Source organism: Rhipicephalus sanguineus, chromosome 1 (assembly GCF_013339695.2).
Source record: "Rhipicephalus sanguineus isolate Rsan-2018 chromosome 1, BIME_Rsan_1.4, whole genome shotgun sequence".
In the NCBI taxonomy this organism is placed as follows: Eukaryota; Metazoa; Arthropoda; class Arachnida; order Ixodida; family Ixodidae; genus Rhipicephalus; species Rhipicephalus sanguineus.
In genome coordinates, this window is record NC_051176.1 from 192,179,541 (window position 1) to 192,200,364 (window position 20,824).

At 43.5% G+C, this 20,824-nt stretch overlaps 1 protein-coding gene and 1 long non-coding RNA gene across 2 annotated transcripts in view; one reads left to right on the forward strand and one right to left on the reverse strand.

Annotated features, from left to right (window-relative positions):
- The window catches only part of LOC119404483 (importin-4), a 142,453-nt gene that overhangs the window by 115,358 nt on the left and 6,271 nt on the right, over nt 1-20,824 (forward strand). Inside the window, exons 24-26 of the mRNA XM_037670995.2 lie at nt 1,698-1,909; nt 7,180-7,312; nt 17,795-17,899. Of these exons, the coding sequence (XP_037526923.1) occupies nt 1,698-1,909; nt 7,180-7,312; nt 17,795-17,899 (450 nt within the window). The remainder of the gene's footprint in view (nt 1-1,697; nt 1,910-7,179; nt 7,313-17,794; nt 17,900-20,824) is intronic.
- LOC119404496 (uncharacterized) overlaps nt 16,548-20,824 on the reverse strand; it is a 46,707-nt gene continuing 42,430 nt past the window's right edge. The window contains exons 4-5 of the long non-coding RNA XR_007417095.1: nt 16,974-17,042; nt 16,548-16,779 (exon numbers count right to left, since the gene is read on the reverse strand). This is a non-coding gene — a long non-coding RNA (uncharacterized LOC119404496). The remainder of the gene's footprint in view (nt 16,780-16,973; nt 17,043-20,824) is intronic.

Here is a 20,824-nt window from a genome sequence, read left to right on the forward strand (position 1 = left end):
CTACGTCCGATTTTTCTGTGCCAATTATTTACGCGTTCACAAAAAGAAGATTGCTGAGGAAAACGTTTTCGTGGCGCAAATATTTTTGTCTTTGCTCTTTTTGTTGTTGCCTACCTCCAGAAGCTACTGTCATAGGCTGAGGATCTTCGCGACACCTGCAAAGTCTGCTTGCATTGCTTTACGCTCCCCAAGGAAAACCTGTCTACATCTAACCGTGATGAGGTAGACCAAGCATTTCTTCAGGAAGAAGCAATTGATATCTTGAACAGGAGCGCCCACCTTTCCTCTGATGATTTTAGGCGAGGTTGTAGGCTGCAAACTGTGTACACGTTAGCCCTTTAGAGGGCGGCAGCAGTCCACTTTCGCCCACGCTGTACAGAAATAAAATCTGAGAACACTTTTTTTTTTTTTTTTTTGACGAAAAGCCACCAGAGCAACGTTTTGCTGCAGGAGAATAAGTAAAACTAGATTTACGCACAATGCAAGCTGATAACAACCATCAGTCGCACCGAAGTGAGCACACACAGCAAGGGTCATTTTGGCACGTTATATATCTCGTGAACAAAGCAAATGAGGACATATGATATTAAAACCATGTGCTCACTGACATAAGCGCTCTTCGATAAAAAATTGTCGCCAAAATTGAGACCGGAGTTTTTTTTTATTTTTTGAAAATGAACTTTTTTAAAAAACTCGCTTCTGTAACTTTTTTTTCTTTTTTTTTTTTGCGCTGCCCGTAGGAAAATGATCTTCCTTATAAATGTTGCAAAGACTCTTTTTTATAATTTACACTGTTTTCAAGTTTCTGTTTGAAATAGGAAAGGCGCCAAGGTGCCTCAAACTTAGGACACTTTTTTGATTTCGGCCGTGTCTGCCATTTTTTCACATTTTCTTCTTTTTGAGGGCGGCATAAAAAACGCATGGATGTAATTCACAGTAATGCGTACTAAAACCAGCAAAAAAAATTTTCGACACATCATCTATATTCGGCCGTGAAATCCGAAAACATTGCAGTGAGCAAAAACAGGAGGCCCGTGCCGCCACCTTCAAATATTTTTTTGGCGCGCTGGGAGCGTTTCTTGGAAATAAAATTTTCGGTTCCAGGCACTTTGAATGTGCCCACATAACATATAAAAAACCCAGGCAAAACAAAAATATCGACCGGGCAGACATGTTCGATCTCACGTGGAATCACCCATATGTCTATTCGTTAATTTTGAATATTTTGAAATTTACAATAATTTAAATTCGTTTCGAAGTGAATTCGCATACTTTAATATTTGTTCGAATATCCGAAGTGCTTGCTCAAGCTCATTATAGATTCGGGTGCCTAGACATATAAAGATTGTGGCTATCAGCACAGTTTTTAGCATTCATATATTTCTAGAATACCGTGAAACTTGCTCTTTAATAAATAAAAACCGAATGTGTTGACCCCATTATAAAAAGCTTTGTTGTTGTCATGTACCCTCTGGAAACAAGAATATACCCTTAAAGTTTCATAGGATGCTTGCGGGCTCCCTTGACTCAAAGCTCTTTTTGGGTAGGTCTCCTGTGGGTGCAACCATGTGACAGTACTTTTTCTACTTTGAAAGTACCCGTCTAACAGGGGTATTAGACTTCCTTGATTTTCTTGATGCCCCTTGAAGCCCCTTAATGATTTTAATGCTCTCTGATCACCACTCTGTTTCATGCAGAAAAAGCAAAGCAGCACAACAGACAGGTCATATGCAGTTGGTACTCTTGCTGAAGTGGCTGAAGGTTTGGGACAAGCAGGCATTGGCCCATTTTGCCGCCCACTGCTACAGGTTTTTCTCAATGGAATGCGAGACCAGAACGGTGAAGTTCGTAGCAACGCTGTTTTTGGACTTGGTGTACTCATCCAAAATGCACATGACATCCTTCAGGCGTATCCTTTCATATATTTACTCTTCCCTTCTGTATTGCTAATGTTTTACATAAATGGAGTGCAGATTTTGCCGCTCCATGCCACAACTCTGTATTGCTAACTGCTGCTTCTTGCCATGTACAGTGCTCGTCAAATGAAACCCGAACAGCGGCAAGCCTTCGCATGGTATAGTGCGCACTGTCCAGTTATCACCATTGACGGGCGCGCGCATCCGGTTTGACCGCACTGCACATATGCGCGCCTGTCCATGGTGACAACTGGACGGCACGCACTATACCACTGCGAAGGCTTGCCGGTGTTCGGGTTTCATTTGATGAGCACTGTACTTTGCATTGTCTGAAATGAACACAGCAAAAAGTGTGAACTTTCATATAGGGCGTGTTGGTTATCTACCGAGTGTCATTAGTCCTGCATGTCATTGGTTGTGCAAGGTACATGAGGATATAGTGATGACTTAAGACATAGCAGCTATATATTCAGACACTGTTTGATATATAAAGTTCAAATACAGTCAAACCCACATATATCGAACGTGTAAAAAAAGGGAAACAGCTCAATGTATCGTATAATTCTGTATAAAACTTCTAAAGAATTTGCCGCATTTTTGGTGCGAACTTCATTTCGCAAGGAAAGCTACTTCATGGCAGTACGTGGAAATTTTCATTAGTTCTTATTTTTCTGCGGTTTGTAGTTGGAGGTGCAAGTTATGAATGAGAAAGTGCGGTATCATTGTAAACAGTGCCTCAACATCATCATACGCCGCTATGCGTACTCTTCAGGCACCGGAGGCCTCTAGTTCGTCTTGGCCATAATGCCGACCTTGTTCTTCACTATAGTACTCGGCGAGTACTATAGTGAAGCACGTCAGCAACTTCAATCTTCTTTTCTTCATATTCGAGTGAACTGAGCATCACCAGCTTTGCGGAAAATAGCAGGTTCTGTTTCATGGCTGCCATCATGTTACCAAAGGGAGTGGGGAGTTGCGAAGACCCAAAGGGCGACCACGTGTGATGGGCGGCAACGATGGGGAATCATCGGGAAAAGCATGTGATTGCAAGTGGTAGCTTCTACTCGCTTTGCGCATTGCCCTCATCCAGTGCTGGGCAGTATCGAAGATACATGTATCTTAGATACTATCTTAGATACACTTTGGGTATCTTGTATCTGTATCGCGATACGTCTGGCAAGATGAGTATCTGTATCTGTATTTCCGATACATTCAATAATGTATCGTGTATCTTAAGATACAAGATACTTCTATAGGAACACCACCGTACGAAACAATAATCGCTGGCTCAATTCCGCTTCTCAAGTTGGTACTGGTACCACTAAACCACCTGAGTAAAACTATGGGCAGTGACAATTCTATCTTTCTGGCAGAGTCCACCAGTGAGGGCAGGTGATGAGGCGTGCGCGTCCGTTTTGGTTGAGCAGAGTAACATGACAGCGCTCGCGCAGTCTCGACAGAACAATCGCGCGAACGTCTATGCTCAGCTCACGCCCTGGATTTTTTCTCGATTTTTTTTTTCTTTTTACCTGTGCCAGTGCCATGACACTTAGCCTGATCCACTCTACAGCGTCGTGTACCACAAGGCATGCGGTGATTATCGCGCATATTCTGATGCCGCTATCCTGCGGTGTACTTCGTTACGAAATCTGAAGCATAGGGTTGCTTTGCGTCTCGTGGCGTTTGCACATCAGCGATTTGAAGGATTTTGTGGATGTAACTTAGACTTACATGCAATTGACTTATGTGCAAACAGGATCCTAATTATAGCACCACTAGTACCGATGCTAGATCTAATAGAGCAAGCGTTTACCTCACAGAAGATAGCTTCGTGCACCACAACTTTTTCTTCCTGCTGTCGATTGAATCCCGGCCGCGGCGGTCACATTTTCGATGGAGGCGAAAATACTTGAGGCCCATGCACTTCGATTTAGGTGCACGTTAAAGAACCCCAGGTGGCCACAACGGCGTCCCTCATAATGGCATCGTGGTTTTGGGAAGTTAAACCCTAACATTATTATTTTTATCTTCCTGCTATCTTTCTTGAAAGATTTTTTGAAATAATCATTTGATTGTTAGCACAAGTGCCTTCTTAGTTGTCCTTCTCTTGCATCCCGTACATTACCTAGGGCTCTGAACTGTTTTTTTTTTTCGGTCTGGTCACAGCAATATGTTTCTTGTAACGTGCTGCCAAAATAAGCTCTCTGCTTTATTCTCACTTTGAACTGTCTGCTTTATTTCTGCTATTTTTTACACATTTATATTTCACTTTAGTTTACTGTCTGCCAAGGCGATTTTGAAAATAAATATGTTATTATGTGGGCGCACACTGAGTATACAGTACCTGCTTACTGCTTATTAAAACAGTGAAAGTGAGTTCGCACTATAATAATGGAAATTGGAAATATTAGGACCCATCTTAAAGTTGTTAGGAAGGAGATTTGAGAGAAATTGCTATACTAAATGATCCGTTTTTCTCGTGAGCCTCCAAACGAGCCATTTCAGTGAATTTTGCAAAGGCACTAAGTCTTTTTATTGTCTTTCATTAAGAAGGAAGTTGATGGTACTTCATGCTTAATTGTCATAGCTATTAGGGGTGCCGCCTGTATCGTGTTTCAATACTTATTTACGATGAATGTTTGATACAGAACGGCTTTTCTATTTTATGTACGTCTACTTATTTTTCTTTTTGAGGCCTCTCTAATTTTTTTTTTTTTTACTATGACTAATCGCCAGGTAATCGGAGCTGTAAGTGGCAATACCGTGAATAGCAGCGGTGTCCTGCGACGATTTGTGCAAGTACACTGCCACGCACTCTTATTTCTTTATTTTGGTATGATCGGGTTTAAACCACAAAAGAAATATTAGCAGCGTTCGGCTCAAGCCGCGCCCCGATGTTTCGAAGTCTTCGCGATTGTTTGAGATTACGCGCGAATCCCAGCTGCGGCGGCCATATTTCGATGGAGGCGATATGCTAGAGGCCGGTGTACTTAGGTTTAGGTGCACGTTAAAGAACTCCAGGTGGTCGAAATTTCCGGAGTCCTCCACTACGGCGTACATCATAATCATATCGTGGTTTTGTGATGCAAAACCGCAACAATGATTATTAAAATTATGCGCAGGGCACGAGCACTCTAGTTCATTGGTGAGCTTACGGAAGCACCAGCGGTAACGCTGGAAGGTTCGATCGCTGATGTATAAAAGACCACGCTTTCCGCCGATGATCAGAATACCGAAGGCCCACGACTTTTATTGCCACCAGTTACTTAGTTTTCTGGGCACATGCTTGCCCAGTGCGCAGTCTCGTCTCTAACAGAGTGACTGCCGCCTTCTTCATCGTCACCACCGTGTGACAATACAATAGGTATTAGGCATTTCTGGGGTGCACATGTTCTCTCGTTGAAGAAAAATTATTAAAAGATTGCACGCTAGTGAGTATATTGATAGCGAACGCTTTACGCCAGCAGATAAGTAGAATATGAAAATTCACTGCAGTTTTATAAGCTTTAAGTATACACAATGGTCACAAAAAAATGTCGCTAGCAACGTCGTTGCTGCTGTACACCGCGGTGATTCGGTATTGCATAAACTGTGTTTAATAGACAAGGTTAAACTCTACACCGGTATTTGCGCCATCGTACGAAGGCTTCTTATTGAAGTTCTTGTGATTAGATGGCGACCCGCTAGCTGGTCGGCAAGCTAAGCAGCGCCTCCCCATCAATTACAAAAATGACAAGCAAGAGCCGCTGTCAATCAAGAGCTGTCCTGTTAAGCAGCCAAAACAAACACCAATGAGTTCTGTCGGAAGTAAACTGATGCACTTTGAGCAAGAAGGACAAAACTTTTGAGATACTAACAGACATTTCATTAAAATGAAACCAAATTGGTCACATTAAAGACATTTTCAAGCAAACCTTTTCATACATAGGCGGTCGCTACTACGTTATGGGGGGTCTATAATAACAAATTTGCGAATGTATCGAAGTATCTTAAGATACAATTGGCAAGTATCGTATTGGATACAATTATTGCGGTAGTATCTTGTATCTGTATCTCCAATACTTCTTGCCTGAGTATCTTGTATCGTATCGCGATACAATTTCAAAGTATCTTTGCCCAGCCCTGCCCTCATCACACTGTTCACACTCCCACATGCATGCAGTGAAGTCCCCTTCCCTGTAAAAAGGTCAAGTCCTTGTGAAAAAAAAAACAACTTTGAGGGAAAGCCAATTTCTTAGGGTGTTTCACGCTGCCCCATGTTCAATGTTTGAAGTGTTCCGGCTGTTTTTTTCGATGTAGCCATAACTTTTCCTATGCATTAATGTTAAAGCATAGTCGTGTTTGAAAATAGCTCTATAAAGGATGATTTGATTTACCTGTGTTCGATATAGTCAGGTTTGACAGTATTTTACTTTGCTTCTTATGCCACTGTGTCAAGAGACTGCTCAATAAGCCTGTCTTCAGCCTCAGTAATTAGCTGAATTTGGCTTTAATTAGGCTACATGTTCAGTTCAGCTGGCGCTTGTTGATGTTTGTCACTGCTGCCAAAATTTGGCAAGATATCACCGTCATGCAACTGCTAGTCTCCCTCTCAGCAAAGCCTTCCATGCATAGCAGTGTGGTAACATAAATATTTCTAACTAGGATGCCACACTGAGAATGATGTGGCTACTAATGTTCACAGCCAACCACTGTTTGGTCTCACAGACCTTGTTTAGGAAGCAAATTCATTACTGGGAGTGACACCTAATATCCTTATGCACTGTAAGCCTGGCTGTTGATTCTGCCACCTAAAGTAGCAAGGCAGTGAACATCATATGCTTTTTAGTGTTCTTACTCATTTTGGTCTTGACCTGCAGGAGAAGCTCAGTTACTTGAAGGACACCTGACTACTAGCGCCACTTCTTTCTCATTGTCACAGATGATAATTTATCATAAGCACAGGTCTCACCTCAAAAACAAATGATTTTGTCACATTTAAGAATGTGATGATCTAAAAGTCACTATGGCTAATGTGTTAAGTGATTGAGTGTGCGTGTACTTTCATCTTCTGTGTTAGACTGGACACTCCTACTCTGGAATAAATGTGCTAGATACGTAGCAGGTTGTTTGGTGCATAATAGCTTAGTTAAGCCCTTAGATAGACTAATAATATTAATGTCACTGGTGGTCCAAAGCGGTATTTTCAAATAGCTTGCGCATCTTGTGCAAGAGTTTCATAACTGTGCAATTGTAATACATGTTCCCTAAACTCGAGAATTAGTGAGTATCCGGCATTGCTGGAAGCTCTCTCCACGATGCTAGCACGTGAGGACAACAGGCATGCCAAGGACAATATATGTGGTGCTGTTGCCAAGCTCATCTTGGTTGGTGTCACCGTTGTGCCTGTCGCACAGGTAAGTGGTTGAAGAAAAGCTTTTTCTCTTACTGTCTTGTACCATCAATACACTTTGAAATACCAAAAATACACTTTGAAATCCGTGACGTCACGCCCGGAGATTTCGGCGCGGAATTTAAAAAAATTTGACCTTGATATTCTCCTTTATTGATTAACATATGACGGTGAAATTAACGACATTAGAGTTCACGGAGTAATGCTTAATCTAAACCAATTCATTGTTTCACTTTAGTGTCCCTTTAAGGTGTCCCACCTTTGAAAAAGCAAACTCTTTTCTTACCACTAAACCTTTTTTTACCCCCATTGAATCTAAGTTTTGATATTGTTTTTGTTTGTCTGTCTGTTTTGTTTGTTGATTGGTTGGTTTGTTTGAAGCAAAGTCAGCCCTAGTAGCATAGAAAATTTGATTGTAGGTTCTTGCTCATTGTTGTATATGTACTTAAAACAGTGTGGTGGTTCAGCCTTGCTGCTGCAGGGCCATTTCATGTTCACTGTGTCATGTTCACTTGTCATGATGCTGTAAAAGGCATCCTTGACTGCAAGTAGTTTATGCTAGGATGCATTGTGCTTTCTGTCTACACACAAACCTTAATAATTCCATTCTGTAAAGACAAATAAACTTGGTACAAGTTGGCCTGTAAAAGTGGCACACCACTTTTACAGGCCTCAGTTTAGCCTGCATCCATGAAAAATATGTTGTTCGTTTCAGTTACTTTAAAAACGTCAAATAGAAATATTCAAGCCAAAAATAATATCAGGTATTACAATATTCAATCATACATTTACCCAAGCCTAATTTTGATGTGTTACTATAAGTCCTTTTAAAATGTAGCATAATCATTGATGTTTAGAAGAGAAGTAAAGCAGAAATAATTGCTCAGACAGTTCTTGAAAATTCTTACGTGGAAGCTCAAAAAGGCATTTCAAATACTATTAATGAAAAAAATGAGGCAATTTTTATTGACTTTGATTGCCTAATGTATGCCACTTCTGTAAGCTGGATGAAGCAAAAAATTCATATATGTAGATTTGGGGGCATGTGCATTAGTCATAGTGATGTCCATGGTATACAGGATTTATTTATTTACTGACCTATTTATTTATTAAAAACATTTTATTTGGCAGTGACAATTTTTACAAGTTGAATAGGAAGACTGTCTGGTCTGGCTGCCTGCTGGTTCCCTCCACTTCCATGGCACAACTGACAAATATTTGCAGATGGTCAGGGTCACTACTGCGAAGGGTGACCTCCCTTTGCTTCATGAGTGGGATTTGGTCTACCAGAGGGTTGTACTTGCAAGACCACATTTCACAGTACAGGGCCACAAGCTCCCCACAGCGGGGGCATTGCAGTTCGTTATTCAAGGGGTACCATAGGTGTAATTTTGCGAGGGATGGGAATGTGCTCATCTGTAGCCTTCGGAGCATGGGCTCTTCCAGTCTTCGGTTTGTGTGTGGGGGAGAAAAGATTATTGAACCTGCCTATAGGGCTTCTAGAATTTACAATTCCGCTGTGGATTCCTCTTTGTCTCTTGGGCACTAAGTGGAAAAGTCATGGCTTCACAGGTCTGAAAATAGGTATGTGCCTATTGTGCAGGAACCCTTTGTTTTGAAAACTCCTTGCAGCAACTACCTGATCACCACCCTCCACTTCTATTTCCTTTAGCATTCAAATTAGTGGCTATCAGCTTGAGAACCATCCCCAAGCCTCCTTATAATCAGTTATTGTGCTCAATCAGTTTGTCTTTGTAGGCAAGCAGAACTAGTCATGCCCCTTGAACTGACACTGTAGCCTACCGATGCTCTGTATTTGTACTGTGCTATGGAAGATTGGTTGGAAATAGACTGTGCGTGCTTGCACAAGTGAAAGCATCACGGGACAAGAAGCATGTCTTATATGTTGCACATACACTGTCAAAATGCTAGTGAAAAGAAACTTCCTGCTGGTATGAGGTAAAGTTCTTGATATAAACTGAACCCAGCAGTCAAGACATTGCACACTCCGAGAGAGTACCCATGCTTGAAACATACAAGGGCAGTCTCAGAATAAACCGGACCAGCTTCACAAAGTTTTTTATTGTAGTTCCGTGTTCTACTTCTAGGTTACTATAATGGATGCTTCATGATTCATTAGCCAAATTCACCTCACTATAGTGCGTCATTGTAAATTTGTCCATTGTTTTCGTGTTCCACTTGGGAACTATCGTTGTTGCATACTGAATTGCAAGGCTTACTGATCTTTTTCTTGTCTTTGATAAACGCCTCAGACACACTTGCAGTGCTTCAAAATGCCTTTATGCAGAAGTCACTCACCTGTACACACGTTTTTGAGTCGCCTGAGTGGTTCCAAAGAGGAGAAATAAGCATCGAAGGGCATCATCATTTCAGCTGACTTCTAACCAGTCTTACCGAAGAGGATGTCAAATACGTTCAGCAAAAAATTGTAGGAGTTTATGACTACATGATTGACAAGATTTCATAACCTACTGGCCTGAGTTGGAGGTCTTATGAATGGATTTCGAACATGAACTTAGACATGTGTGTTTGTACCCTGCCTGATTACACAGGGCCAAAGGAACGTGTCAAGCATGCTAGAAGATAAGTCATATATAAACTGACCCAGACTTTCTTTCAAAGTTCATCGTGGTTGGAAGTTGGTGTAATGGCTACGACCCTGATACTAAACAAGCTTTGAGCCAGCGGAAGACCATTGGCTCACTGTGACTGAAAAAAGCATGACATGTTTGCTCAAATGTGAAGACAACGGATGTTTTTTTCATGTCTTCATAATTTTTCACTAGACTTGTTCCTTCTTCTCAACAGGCTGAATCAGGAGTTTTACTTGGAAGTGTTAAGGCAACATAGCAGATATGCAAAGGAACTGCCTAGAACTTGGGAGCGCAAAGGATTGGTTCATCCACCATCACTATGCCCAGCTCTCCTCTTTTTCTTTCTTTTCATTGATGTGCTTCCTGTTTCCTTTTACTCACCAAATTTTGCACCTTATCTCACATCTCCCCCTCTCTTTTCCTTCTCTCCCCCCTCCCCCAATTTTCACATTTGACCTCACCTCCTCTTCTGTTTTGATTGGGGAGAGTGTATGAAGCATGCACATACACATGCTAAGGTAGGCAGTTGCTGCTTGAAGAAGACAAGACCACTCGTCGAAATGTTGGCTCCAGCACGCCCTGTGTTCAAGGATTTTTCATCTCTTAAGCTCCAGTCCTTCCCTGAACTTCTGGCTTATTTGCATTTCATCCCATTTTTTATTGCACCTCGGGTATCAGGCCTACAAATCAATAGTAGAACCAGCGAACGCAAGTGGTACGTTCATTCCTCTCTTTTCCCCCGCAGGGGCGTCTGCTTTGGCAGGCGTTCGGTGTGTAGTGACACCGTAGACCCGAGATAAGGGGGGGGGGGGTGTTTCGACTCCCTCCCACGACTCGCCGTGCATGGCTTAGTCGTGTTCAGGAAAAAGGGGATCCTGGGGGTTGAGCCGATGCCAGGTGATTAAACCTTTAAAGGGCCCCTCACCAGGCCACATAGCAAATTTTAGTTAGACGCTGGAAGTTGTTGTGTGCCAAATTAAGAGCAGTATGCCGCAAGAATTTTTCAAATCGGTTCATTACGAGCTGAGAAAAACAATAATTTGTAGCGGCACGAAACCATGATGCGAGGAGGCGAGTTTCAAACCCTTGCCACTCGTCCCGTGTAGCCTTAGCAAGCCAAATTCCTTCCCTGCCCTCTTCACTTGACACATATGCATGAACACGTCATGCGCATGCATGGTCATGTGCGTATGACGTGCCCGAGCACGCGAGCGGCTTTGCACGGCCGCTACCTTTGTTTTTATGTAGCGGCCGTGGGCGTTTTGTCGGCGTTCTCTGTGGTGTACTGCCTGTTTCTGCGGGACGGGCATGAACGTTGAGACATTTGTACGGGCACTGGCAGTATCATGAGCCAGTGCCGCATTAACATTTACTTGGACGTGGTAGAATAAATTAGCATAATGAGTGCTCGAACGCGTCAGAACATTACTTTCGTTTCCAGGGCTGCCGTCTGCTCGATGCGCTAACCGCGGGGACACGAACGCATAGGAAAGGGAGGCACATTAACCCCGCATCTCGCTGCAATTCACAAGAAAAAAAATGAGAAAGAGGCACACATTCCCTTTGTGTGTCTCATTATTTCTCTCAAGTTTTATTAATCTGTTCAAGCAACAAATTACACAAACTACACATGTCGTGTCAAATAATTATCGCAGTGTCACGTGCTACTGTTGGCGACGTCAGAGTACAGTCGTCTACGTAGAGGAGCGACGTCACAGCACTACCATCTACGTAGGGCCATTTTCTCATGTACGTCATCCCCTCATTCTCTAAAGTGCACGCCCACGAGAGGAAGGGCAAGCAGCGTTCACCTTGAAAGTTGACCCATTTCCGCGGCGCGTAGCGTTGCAAATTTTGGCAGACGTGATCGTGAACGCCCAGTGTATGCATTGCGCTCGTTAGCTCAAAATTGTCAAACCTGGTGAGGGGCCCTTTAAGGCCCCCCAGGAGAGTCAACACACACCTTTGGCCCCGGCTTCACATAGATAGCATCCCTGGGCTGACCCACCCAGGGAAAATCGACAGTCGCCTTTTCCTGTCTCTCTCTCATTACATCTTTGTCTTTCTCTTTCACTTTTAACCTTTCCCGTCCTCTCCTCGCTTCCATTTACTTTCACATTTCCTGGCGGAAGGGTTAACCTTGTGAGGGTTCGCAATCTTGCTTACTCCATATTATGTTATAGCACACATTTGCATTGGCACAATTTGTCTGACATTTCCTGCCACATCCCCTTGTTAGGCTCGGTGGTGGGTGGCTGGCACCGCTGCCGAAACATAACACACATGCTACGTTGAGCACATCTCTTTCAAAGTCCAATCATACCCTGAAAAGGGCACCGACCAAAGCATCAATCCAACTCTTTTTCAATACGCATGAGCATTTTCCCAAGTACCGTGTCATCCATGTCATTCACAGCGAACCGTCTGATGAAAAAGCAAGAACCATCTCGCCATTTTTGATGGTAAAAAGCCACACCGAAAAACTAGGACCAGGTTGCAAGGCATCTAAAATGGCCAGTGGTGATCTGCTCCTCGAACTCGGGGACAAAAAGCAGTACGAAAATCTCCCTAACCTTACATCATTTGGAAGTATCCCTGTCACAGTCACCACACGTGGGTTCATGAACACCGTTCGTGGGGCCATTTCTGATGATGACTCTTTGAATTTTCTGAACTTGAACTTCTCGATGGCTGGAAACAACAAAATGTTGTCAGTGTACAAAAATTAAAATAAGAAGGCAAAACACGGAGGAGCTAACCAAGCACATAATACTGACATTTTGTTCGAGCAAACTTCCAGAGGCCATAGAAACAGGCTATACGAAACTGCGAGTCCGTCCATACGTACAGAATCCACGAAGATGTTTTAAGTGCAAAAGATATGGCCACAGCTCTCTTACATGCAAAGGACAGTACACTTGTGCCAGGTGTGCTTCCAAAGACCACATTTCATACAACTGTGAAGCTGCAGCTCACTGTGTGAACTGCGGTGGTGACCACCCAGCGTACTCACGGTCTTGTGCCATGTGGAAAAAGGAGAAAGGCATTGTCTCATTGAAAGTCGAGGAAAACGTCTCTTTCACGGAAGCCAGGAAGAGATGCTCACCATTTCATGGCATGACCTATGCAGATGCGGCACATCAGGGGGCAGCGTCGCGCTGCCCTCCACCACTTGCCCTGCTCAAGTAGAGCGAGCCGTCAGTATAGTGCCTGCCCCCATTGCGGAAGTAGTTCATTACTCTACCAAGTCGTGAACAGATCCTGGCGACTCCAGGGCCGTCTTGTTTCAAGGCCTCGTTTCACCAGGCGAGGCCGGAAGCTCTAACTACTAGCCCACACATGTGGGCATCCAGTGCCAACCAGAAGGCAACGAACATGACGTCGGCACCTCTGATGTCGAAAGACCGGCGCGGATCTTTACACCGTGCCAAGAAAGCAAAGAAACCCATGACAGGGCTGGACGGTGGTCCTGTTTCCTGAATGAGGAAACTATCCGCGTGAACACTCTACACACAGCACCATTTTATGTTTAATATGGAGCCGCAAATAATAAAATGGAAACATCAGAAGCCTTCTTAGAAACCGTGATGATGTACAGGAACTTATCCATAAACTTACGAGGGCGGTCCGATAAGTACTTAGCCTCACCGCGAGAGCGCGACGCTATCGCACGAGACATATACTGACGTTGAGTACGCTCTCTTAGAGGGACACATGCAAAGGTCCAGTCGAATCGTGCCCGCGGTTTTCGTTTTGGCCGCTTGAGAAAGCGGGCGATTTTCGTGTGTCCGTTAAAAATGGAAAAAGAGCAATATCGGCCGGTGATTAGATTCTTGTTTTTGGAAGGGAAATCGCGCAGCGAAATCAAAGAGCGACTGGATGCCGTCTACAGTGAGCGTTCTCCTTCGATGGCAATTGTCAAAAATTTGTTCAATGAGTTTAAACACGGTCGCACGTCGGTTTTTGATGACCCTCGCCCAGGGGCCCCGCAAACGGCTACCACGGCCGATAACATGGCAAAAATCCACGACCTCGTATTGGCAGACCGTTGGCTGAAGGTGCGCGAGATAGCTGAGACAGTAGGCATCTCAAAAGACCACGTGGGTCATATCCTGCATGAAATTTTGGGCATGATAAAGCTGTCGGCGCGATGGGTGCCGCGTTTGCTCACTCCGACAACAAGCGCGTCTGTGAGACCACTTCAGAGCAGTGTTTGAAGCTGTTTAGGCGTAATCTGAAAGAGTTCCTGCGTCGTTTTGTGACCGTCGACGAAACATGGATCCATTGGTACACACCAGAGACCAAAAAACGGTCAAAACAGTGGACTGCACCCAGCGAACCTGCTCCGAAAAAGACGAAGACTGTCGCATCGGCCGGAAATGTGATGGCCACCATTTTCTGGTATTCTCAAGGTGTGATCTTCATCGACTACCTTGAGAAGGGCAAAACGGTGACAGGACCCTACTACGCCGAATTACTGGGCTGATTCGACGCCGAATTGCGAATAAACGGCCACATTTGGGGGAAAAAAAAGGGTGCTTTTCCACCATGACAACGCGCCAGCTCACACCTGCGCCGTCGCCACGGCCAAGTTGGTCGAACTGCGCTACGAAGTGGTGTCCCATCCAGCGTATTCTCCAGATTTGGCCCCGAGTGATTTCTTCTTTTTTCCCAACTTGAAAAAGTCACACGCCGGACAAAATTTGAGTCGAATGAAAAAGTTATCGCCGCCACAGAAGCCTTATTTGCAGCTCAGGAGAAAACATATTTTTCTGACGGGATAAAGAAGTTGGAGGATCGCTGGGTCAAGTGTGTAGAATTAAATCGACACCATTCCAAAATTGTTGTTTTTCTTTTGAAGGCTAAGTACTTATCGGACCGCCCTCGTAATTCAAAAGTGCTGTGTATACAGGAAACACACCTAAAATTCAAACATACTAACTTTCTCTGCCACTATGTTATTTTGCGTAAGGACCGCGATCATTCTGTGGTGTCATCTAATGGCGTAGCCATTATAGTAGACAGAAGTGTAGCGCGTACACTTTTAGCACGTCAGACATCCTTTGAGGCAGTTGGCGTCTGAACAGTTCTTCTTATAAACGAATCACCATTTGTTCTTTATAGGTACCCCCGCATTACTAGCTGCATAAACATGAATTTCAGTCCTTTGTAGATGAACTACCAGAACCGTTCTTGGTTCTTGGAGATTTCAATGCCCACAGTAGTCTGTGGGGTGTTCTTGCTGTGATGCGCGAGGTCGTCTTATTGAACAGTCTCTTTTACTTCTGGAACATGTCTCTTAACTGCGAAGGAGCCCACGTATTTTAGCCTTGCAAACAAATCATATTCCACTTTAGATCTCAGCATTGCATCTCCGGCACTTTTACCCTATTTTAAATGGAGCGTTCTTAAAAAGCCTTATGGAAGAGACCATTTCCCGCTAATCTTGAGTGCACCAATTCAAAATGAACCCTTTCTGCCGGCCCCTCGGTGGAAGGTTGACTCAGCCGATTGGGAATGGTATCGAACCCTTACTCACATGACATGGGCAGACATGTCTGCTCTAAGCTTAAATGATGCTGTAAAGTATTTTACAGATTTTCTAAGTGATGCCGCTTCTAAATGTATTCTTGAAGCGAGCGGTATAGGTTCCAAACGTGTTCCCCGGTGGAACAATGCATACAGGAAAGCGCAGAGAAAGCAGAACAAGGCATGAGGTATGCTTTGCGATTCTCCAACAGCAAAAAAACCTCGAAAATTTCAAGCACACTAAATCCCAAGGAAAGAGAACACACCGACAGGCAAGGCGAGAGAGCTGGGCAGGCTAAATCCGCAAAATATCACCTGTGTTCTCTGTTCTAGAAAGAGAGGCCTCCCTCCATCCAAATTCTGTAATTGACCTGCATGGTCAGCGGTTACCTGTAGAGGCAGAGCATAAATTCCTAGGCCTGGTTCTGGACTCAAAGCTAACTTTTGAACCACACATTAAATGTCTTAGAAACAGGAGCATGAAAACAATGAACATTTTAAAGGTACTACTGTCCTGCACTATGTGGAGTAGTGGCAAAAAGTGTCCGATGAATTTGTATAAAAGCCTCATATACACGCCTAGATCACGGGGCCATAATTTATTAGTCTGCCACACCAAGGGCTTTGAAGATGCTGGACTTTGCCCACCATCAAGGTATCTGCCTTTCTACAGGTGCCTTCAGAACAAGCCGTGTTGAAAGCCTTTGTGTCGAGTCAAACAAGTGGTCACTTCACTTTCAGAGGACCTATGTAGCCTTTGTCTATTTTTTTAAGTAAGTGTGAACAATGCACATCCCACATAACCTACCATAAATGTTCTGTCCCACTCTCGTCTCTTTCATAATCGTCCTGCAGTGAGAGGTCATGTAGGAGGTCTGACGGAGAAAATGGATGTCCCACTCTTTGAGCACCGTCAATATTCATGTCTGAATTTTTTCAGACACATCTGAGTCTTACGATGGCGTGTCTTATGCAGCGGTCAGCCCATCTTTTTCGGATGCTGGCATTTCACGCCCTGACACAAGCATCTTTACAGCCAAAGCTTATGCGATATTGGCAGCTGTTAAACACGTTAAAGAACTAAATATATCCAGGACAGTTATATACACAGACTCTCTAAGCATTGTAAAAGTCTTGAAATCACTTGAAAAAGCACAAAAATCCTGCAATTGCATCGCTTTATTTCATTTTTTGCACCACTTGCATCTCCAAGCAGCAGGTCGTCGTAAGCTGGTTGCTAGGGCACAGAGACACCGAGGCAATGTACTGGCTGACTAGTTGGCCACATCCATCTGTAAAGATCTTGCCAACTCATCCATGGCTGACCCTGCAATGGACATGAAGTCTTATTTACATAAAAGGCTAAGAATGTACTGGCAGCGCTTGTGGGATGCCCAGACTCACAAGCTTCATTTAATCAAGCCAATTATAGGTAACTGACCATCCACTTCAAAATCTAGGCGAAGTGATGTCCTATTGTCGAGACTGAGAATAGGACACACTTTTGACACACATAATTACCTCTTGTCTGGTAGTGAACCTCCGATCTGTGGTAGATGTGGGGAGGCACTGACTCTGCTTCATGTCCTACTACAATGTTGTGAGATAGTCGGAAAGGAAAAAGCACTTTTTTAAAGCATGTTATGAGATTGTTCCATTTTACCCTGCAATATTTTTAGCTCGCGAACTACTCTTTGATCATCAGTGTGTTTTAAATTTTATAAATGACGCCGCTATATTGAAAGTCGTTTGCACAGGGGATTCATGGCACATCCTCTGCAGGAGGATGCTGCGGTAGAAGTATGATGTTTTTAATGCATTAAACCTCCAGGCTCTTGCTTACAAAGGTCTTTGCGAGGCAGTAGTGCCCTCGTATTGTCTCACCTTTTCTATATATTTCACCGATCGCACAGTTTTAACTCATTCAAGAAGTTTCACTTCACTGCCATAATTTTATTACTTATATAAGTTTTATGCACTTCTTGTGCACAGGTCCCTTATACAGCCACCTTACACTATCATTGATCACTCTCTAACTGTTGTCGTGGCGCTCTTTGGCCATCACTGGCCCTTGCGCCACTAACCACCATACATCATCATTCCTCACTTTTCGAGCATACTTCAGAATCCTTGTCTTGGATGAGAACAGAACAGTTTGTCTTATAAAAGTGCTGATCACTGATAAAACATTGCGAACACACTATTCAGCAGTAAAGAACTCAGAAATAGTTATTTGAAAGTGCAAAAGGATTTCTTGCACTGTGATCCCTCTTGAGAAGCATCATTGGGTAAACTACATCACAGAAAGCATGTGCTACTAATTAGTTATCTTCATTTTACAGGTTTTTCCAGTGCTGCTTCAGCAACTTCCTCTGCAGGAAGACTTCGAAGAAAATGGAAGTGTGTTCCATTGCATCTGCTACCTCTATGGACTTGGACATGAGGTGGTAGGTGCATTTTAATTTTTCTTGCTGTCAATACATTGATAACATTGTGCACACGAAGTATTACGGTTCATAAATTGGGTACTAAAATTAAAATGCATTGCTACCATAAAAAAATTACCAGTATGCGTGAGGTGACCTGTGACATAACACCGTTGGTCTCATCTTTGTATCTCATTACATATTTTTAAGTGAAGCTTTTATAACTCGAAGATTTCAGCAACGTACACAAAAAATGTGGCCGCAGCGAGCGTACAGAAATGCCAGTCACATGCGTATGTGTATGCGCCATTTTCCGATAATTGTGCTCTCTCGATCGTGGGCTTGTCAGTGATCAGCCATTTCTGACATGGCAGTCTGATCCGAGGTGACTTGTCATTTCACGTTGCCACATTTCATTGTTGCCTTTATATGGCCGCATGACCATCGTTGCCTGTAGCAATTGAAGTGTTGCACTGCTAAGCACGGGGATGAAGGCATGGAGGAAGGAAACAGTTAGGAGGGAGAATAGCACACTGCGATAGAAAAAAAAGAAAGGCACATGCACGCCAAGCTTCACTTGTCCCCTTTTTCCCAATAGGGCAAGGGCTCCTTTTTCTTTTCTCTAATTAGCTGGGACACGCTGTATACCTAAGGGACACTATGAGAGGTAACTGGCCACTCCTTCAAGCGCGACCAGATAAAGTGGCATTCCTCGAATGACTTTTTCATGATTCACCAAGGAACAAGTGGCTTAGCAGCTTATAATTGTGTACTTCGGACTGTCATCACATGACGCACCGATATTGAATTAACAAAATGTAGTACACTCTTTGTTAACAAACACCTGTGCATGCTATTTTCACACCCACATTTCTGCCCATCTAGAGGCAGCTTGTAGTACTTTTGTGAAACAGCAGCGGTCTCAGTGCAGAGAACACAATTTCTTTCAATGCCCATGTGGTTAGATTTAGGTGCACGTTAAAGAGCCCCAGGTGATCAAAATTTCCAGAGCCCTCCACTACGGCGTCTGTCATAATCATGTTGTGGTTTTGGGACGTTAAACCCCAACAATTATTATTATTGCAATTTCTTTCACATTAGCTGAAATGAGATTTCTTTTAATGGCAATACATCTGTTTTCAATGCATGCAAAGTCTTGCAGTCAAGTTTTGATTCAGGAGGGCGGCTTTTGGAGCTGCAATACTAGCAACTCATCATAAGATGTACATTCGCCGAACTATCATTCCAAAAGCAGGCAGTGCTGTCGTGTCGCATAGCAGTGCATTTTGGCAATTTATTTTCTGGTAGATGAACATCTGTATCTACATGTGCCATGTTCTTGCATGTGTTGCTGGTATAGCTGTAGGGAGACCTAATCTAACTTCCTACAGTAGCACAGTATCCTATTCATAGCTTTACACGGAACTGAAAGCCTCCTTTTTTATTTTCATGTGCCATTGCGTTAAACATACAGGTGGTGGCCTGGCTTATGTACAGGGTGTTTCAAGAAAAAGTCCGAAAGCCCTAAAATATAAGGGAAATGCAATATTTGCTCGCCGCTTTCATAATTACTTTTTCTGTGCCAATCCAAAATCAGGCAGGAGTTCAGGGGAGATGGAAGCTTGAAGAGATGAAAAATTTGTGAACACGGGGTGCCACTGGAGCCGACATTTCGACAGGCGGACTTGTCTTCAAGGCTGCAACTGTTTTCCTTAGCACATGTGTGTATGTGCTTCGTACCCTCTCCTCCAACCCAAACAAAAGAGGAGGAAAGGGCAACTGCGAAAGTGGGGTTGGCGGTGGGGGAGAAAGGAGAGGCCGACGTGCTGAATTGGGGGAGTCATGGGGAGAAAAGCGGTATTCACATGAGGGAGAAATCCACGGGGGATAAAGGTAGAGCTTAGTGATGTCAGCTGACGGGAGGAATTCCCCTCAAAAGTCCCCTGCTCACACGGACGAGGCGAACGGAGAGGGAAACCAGACTGCTCTGGTGGCTTGTACAAGGCTATTGAGAAGTGCGCTGCTGCCTTTGGCAGAATGTGCGTGAAAGAATAACGTCGCTGAGTATTTCACGTGCTCTTGTTGTCACAAGCCCGGACTGAAAAAATGTACCATTCTTCACGAGGTCATTAACGGTGGCTTTTTTTTTTTCCTCTGCTGAAGAAATTGTGCACTGCCTTTAGAATCAGTCAACTTTGGTTCTAATCTGTGAGACTTTGGTCATGTAGTCGAGTAATAGGAATTGAAATGCGTCTTTCGATGTTGGTCGGCTTTGTGTTAACGAAGAAGTGCAGTTATCATAGTTTTTTTTTCTTCACGAGAACGGAAGAAATGTTGCATCTTGATGCTTGACAGAGATCTAAAATTACATATAATGAGCCTGAGCCTTCTGCAGCCTGAGCCTTCTGCAGCCTGAGCCTTTCCTGCGAAGAGCCCATTGCCACTGTGAGATTTCCAAAAAGCAGATGTTGATAATTTTAGCAGAGCGATGAAATCTAACTAATTTCATAGGTAAAACTGAAACGCAAAATAGCACAATTGCCAAACTCTTCCAAGATGTCCAGAATGAGCGAGAGTCATTGCATAAACCATTGATTGACTTTATTCGTTGGTGTGTAGGCTGTGCTTGTGATTATAGTGCACATGGCGCACATAGGTTAACGAAAAAAAAAAAAAACTAACACTACTGCAATCATTATCGCAAACAGTGACATTCTGTTTGTCTGCTAGTTTGCTCATCTGCCCTTTGGTTTTGGTTAGCGGTGGATTTGGTCGAATTCCTTAACTGCGCAATAATTACCATAGGCCACTTTTTCAAAATCTCAAAGCGGCAATGGGCTCCTTGAAGGAAGGACTTCGATACTTCCATGTGAGCCAAGCGTGTGTCTCTGCTAATCAAAAAGTTAAGTTAATTTTACAATTAACTACTGTTGTAATTGATGTCTG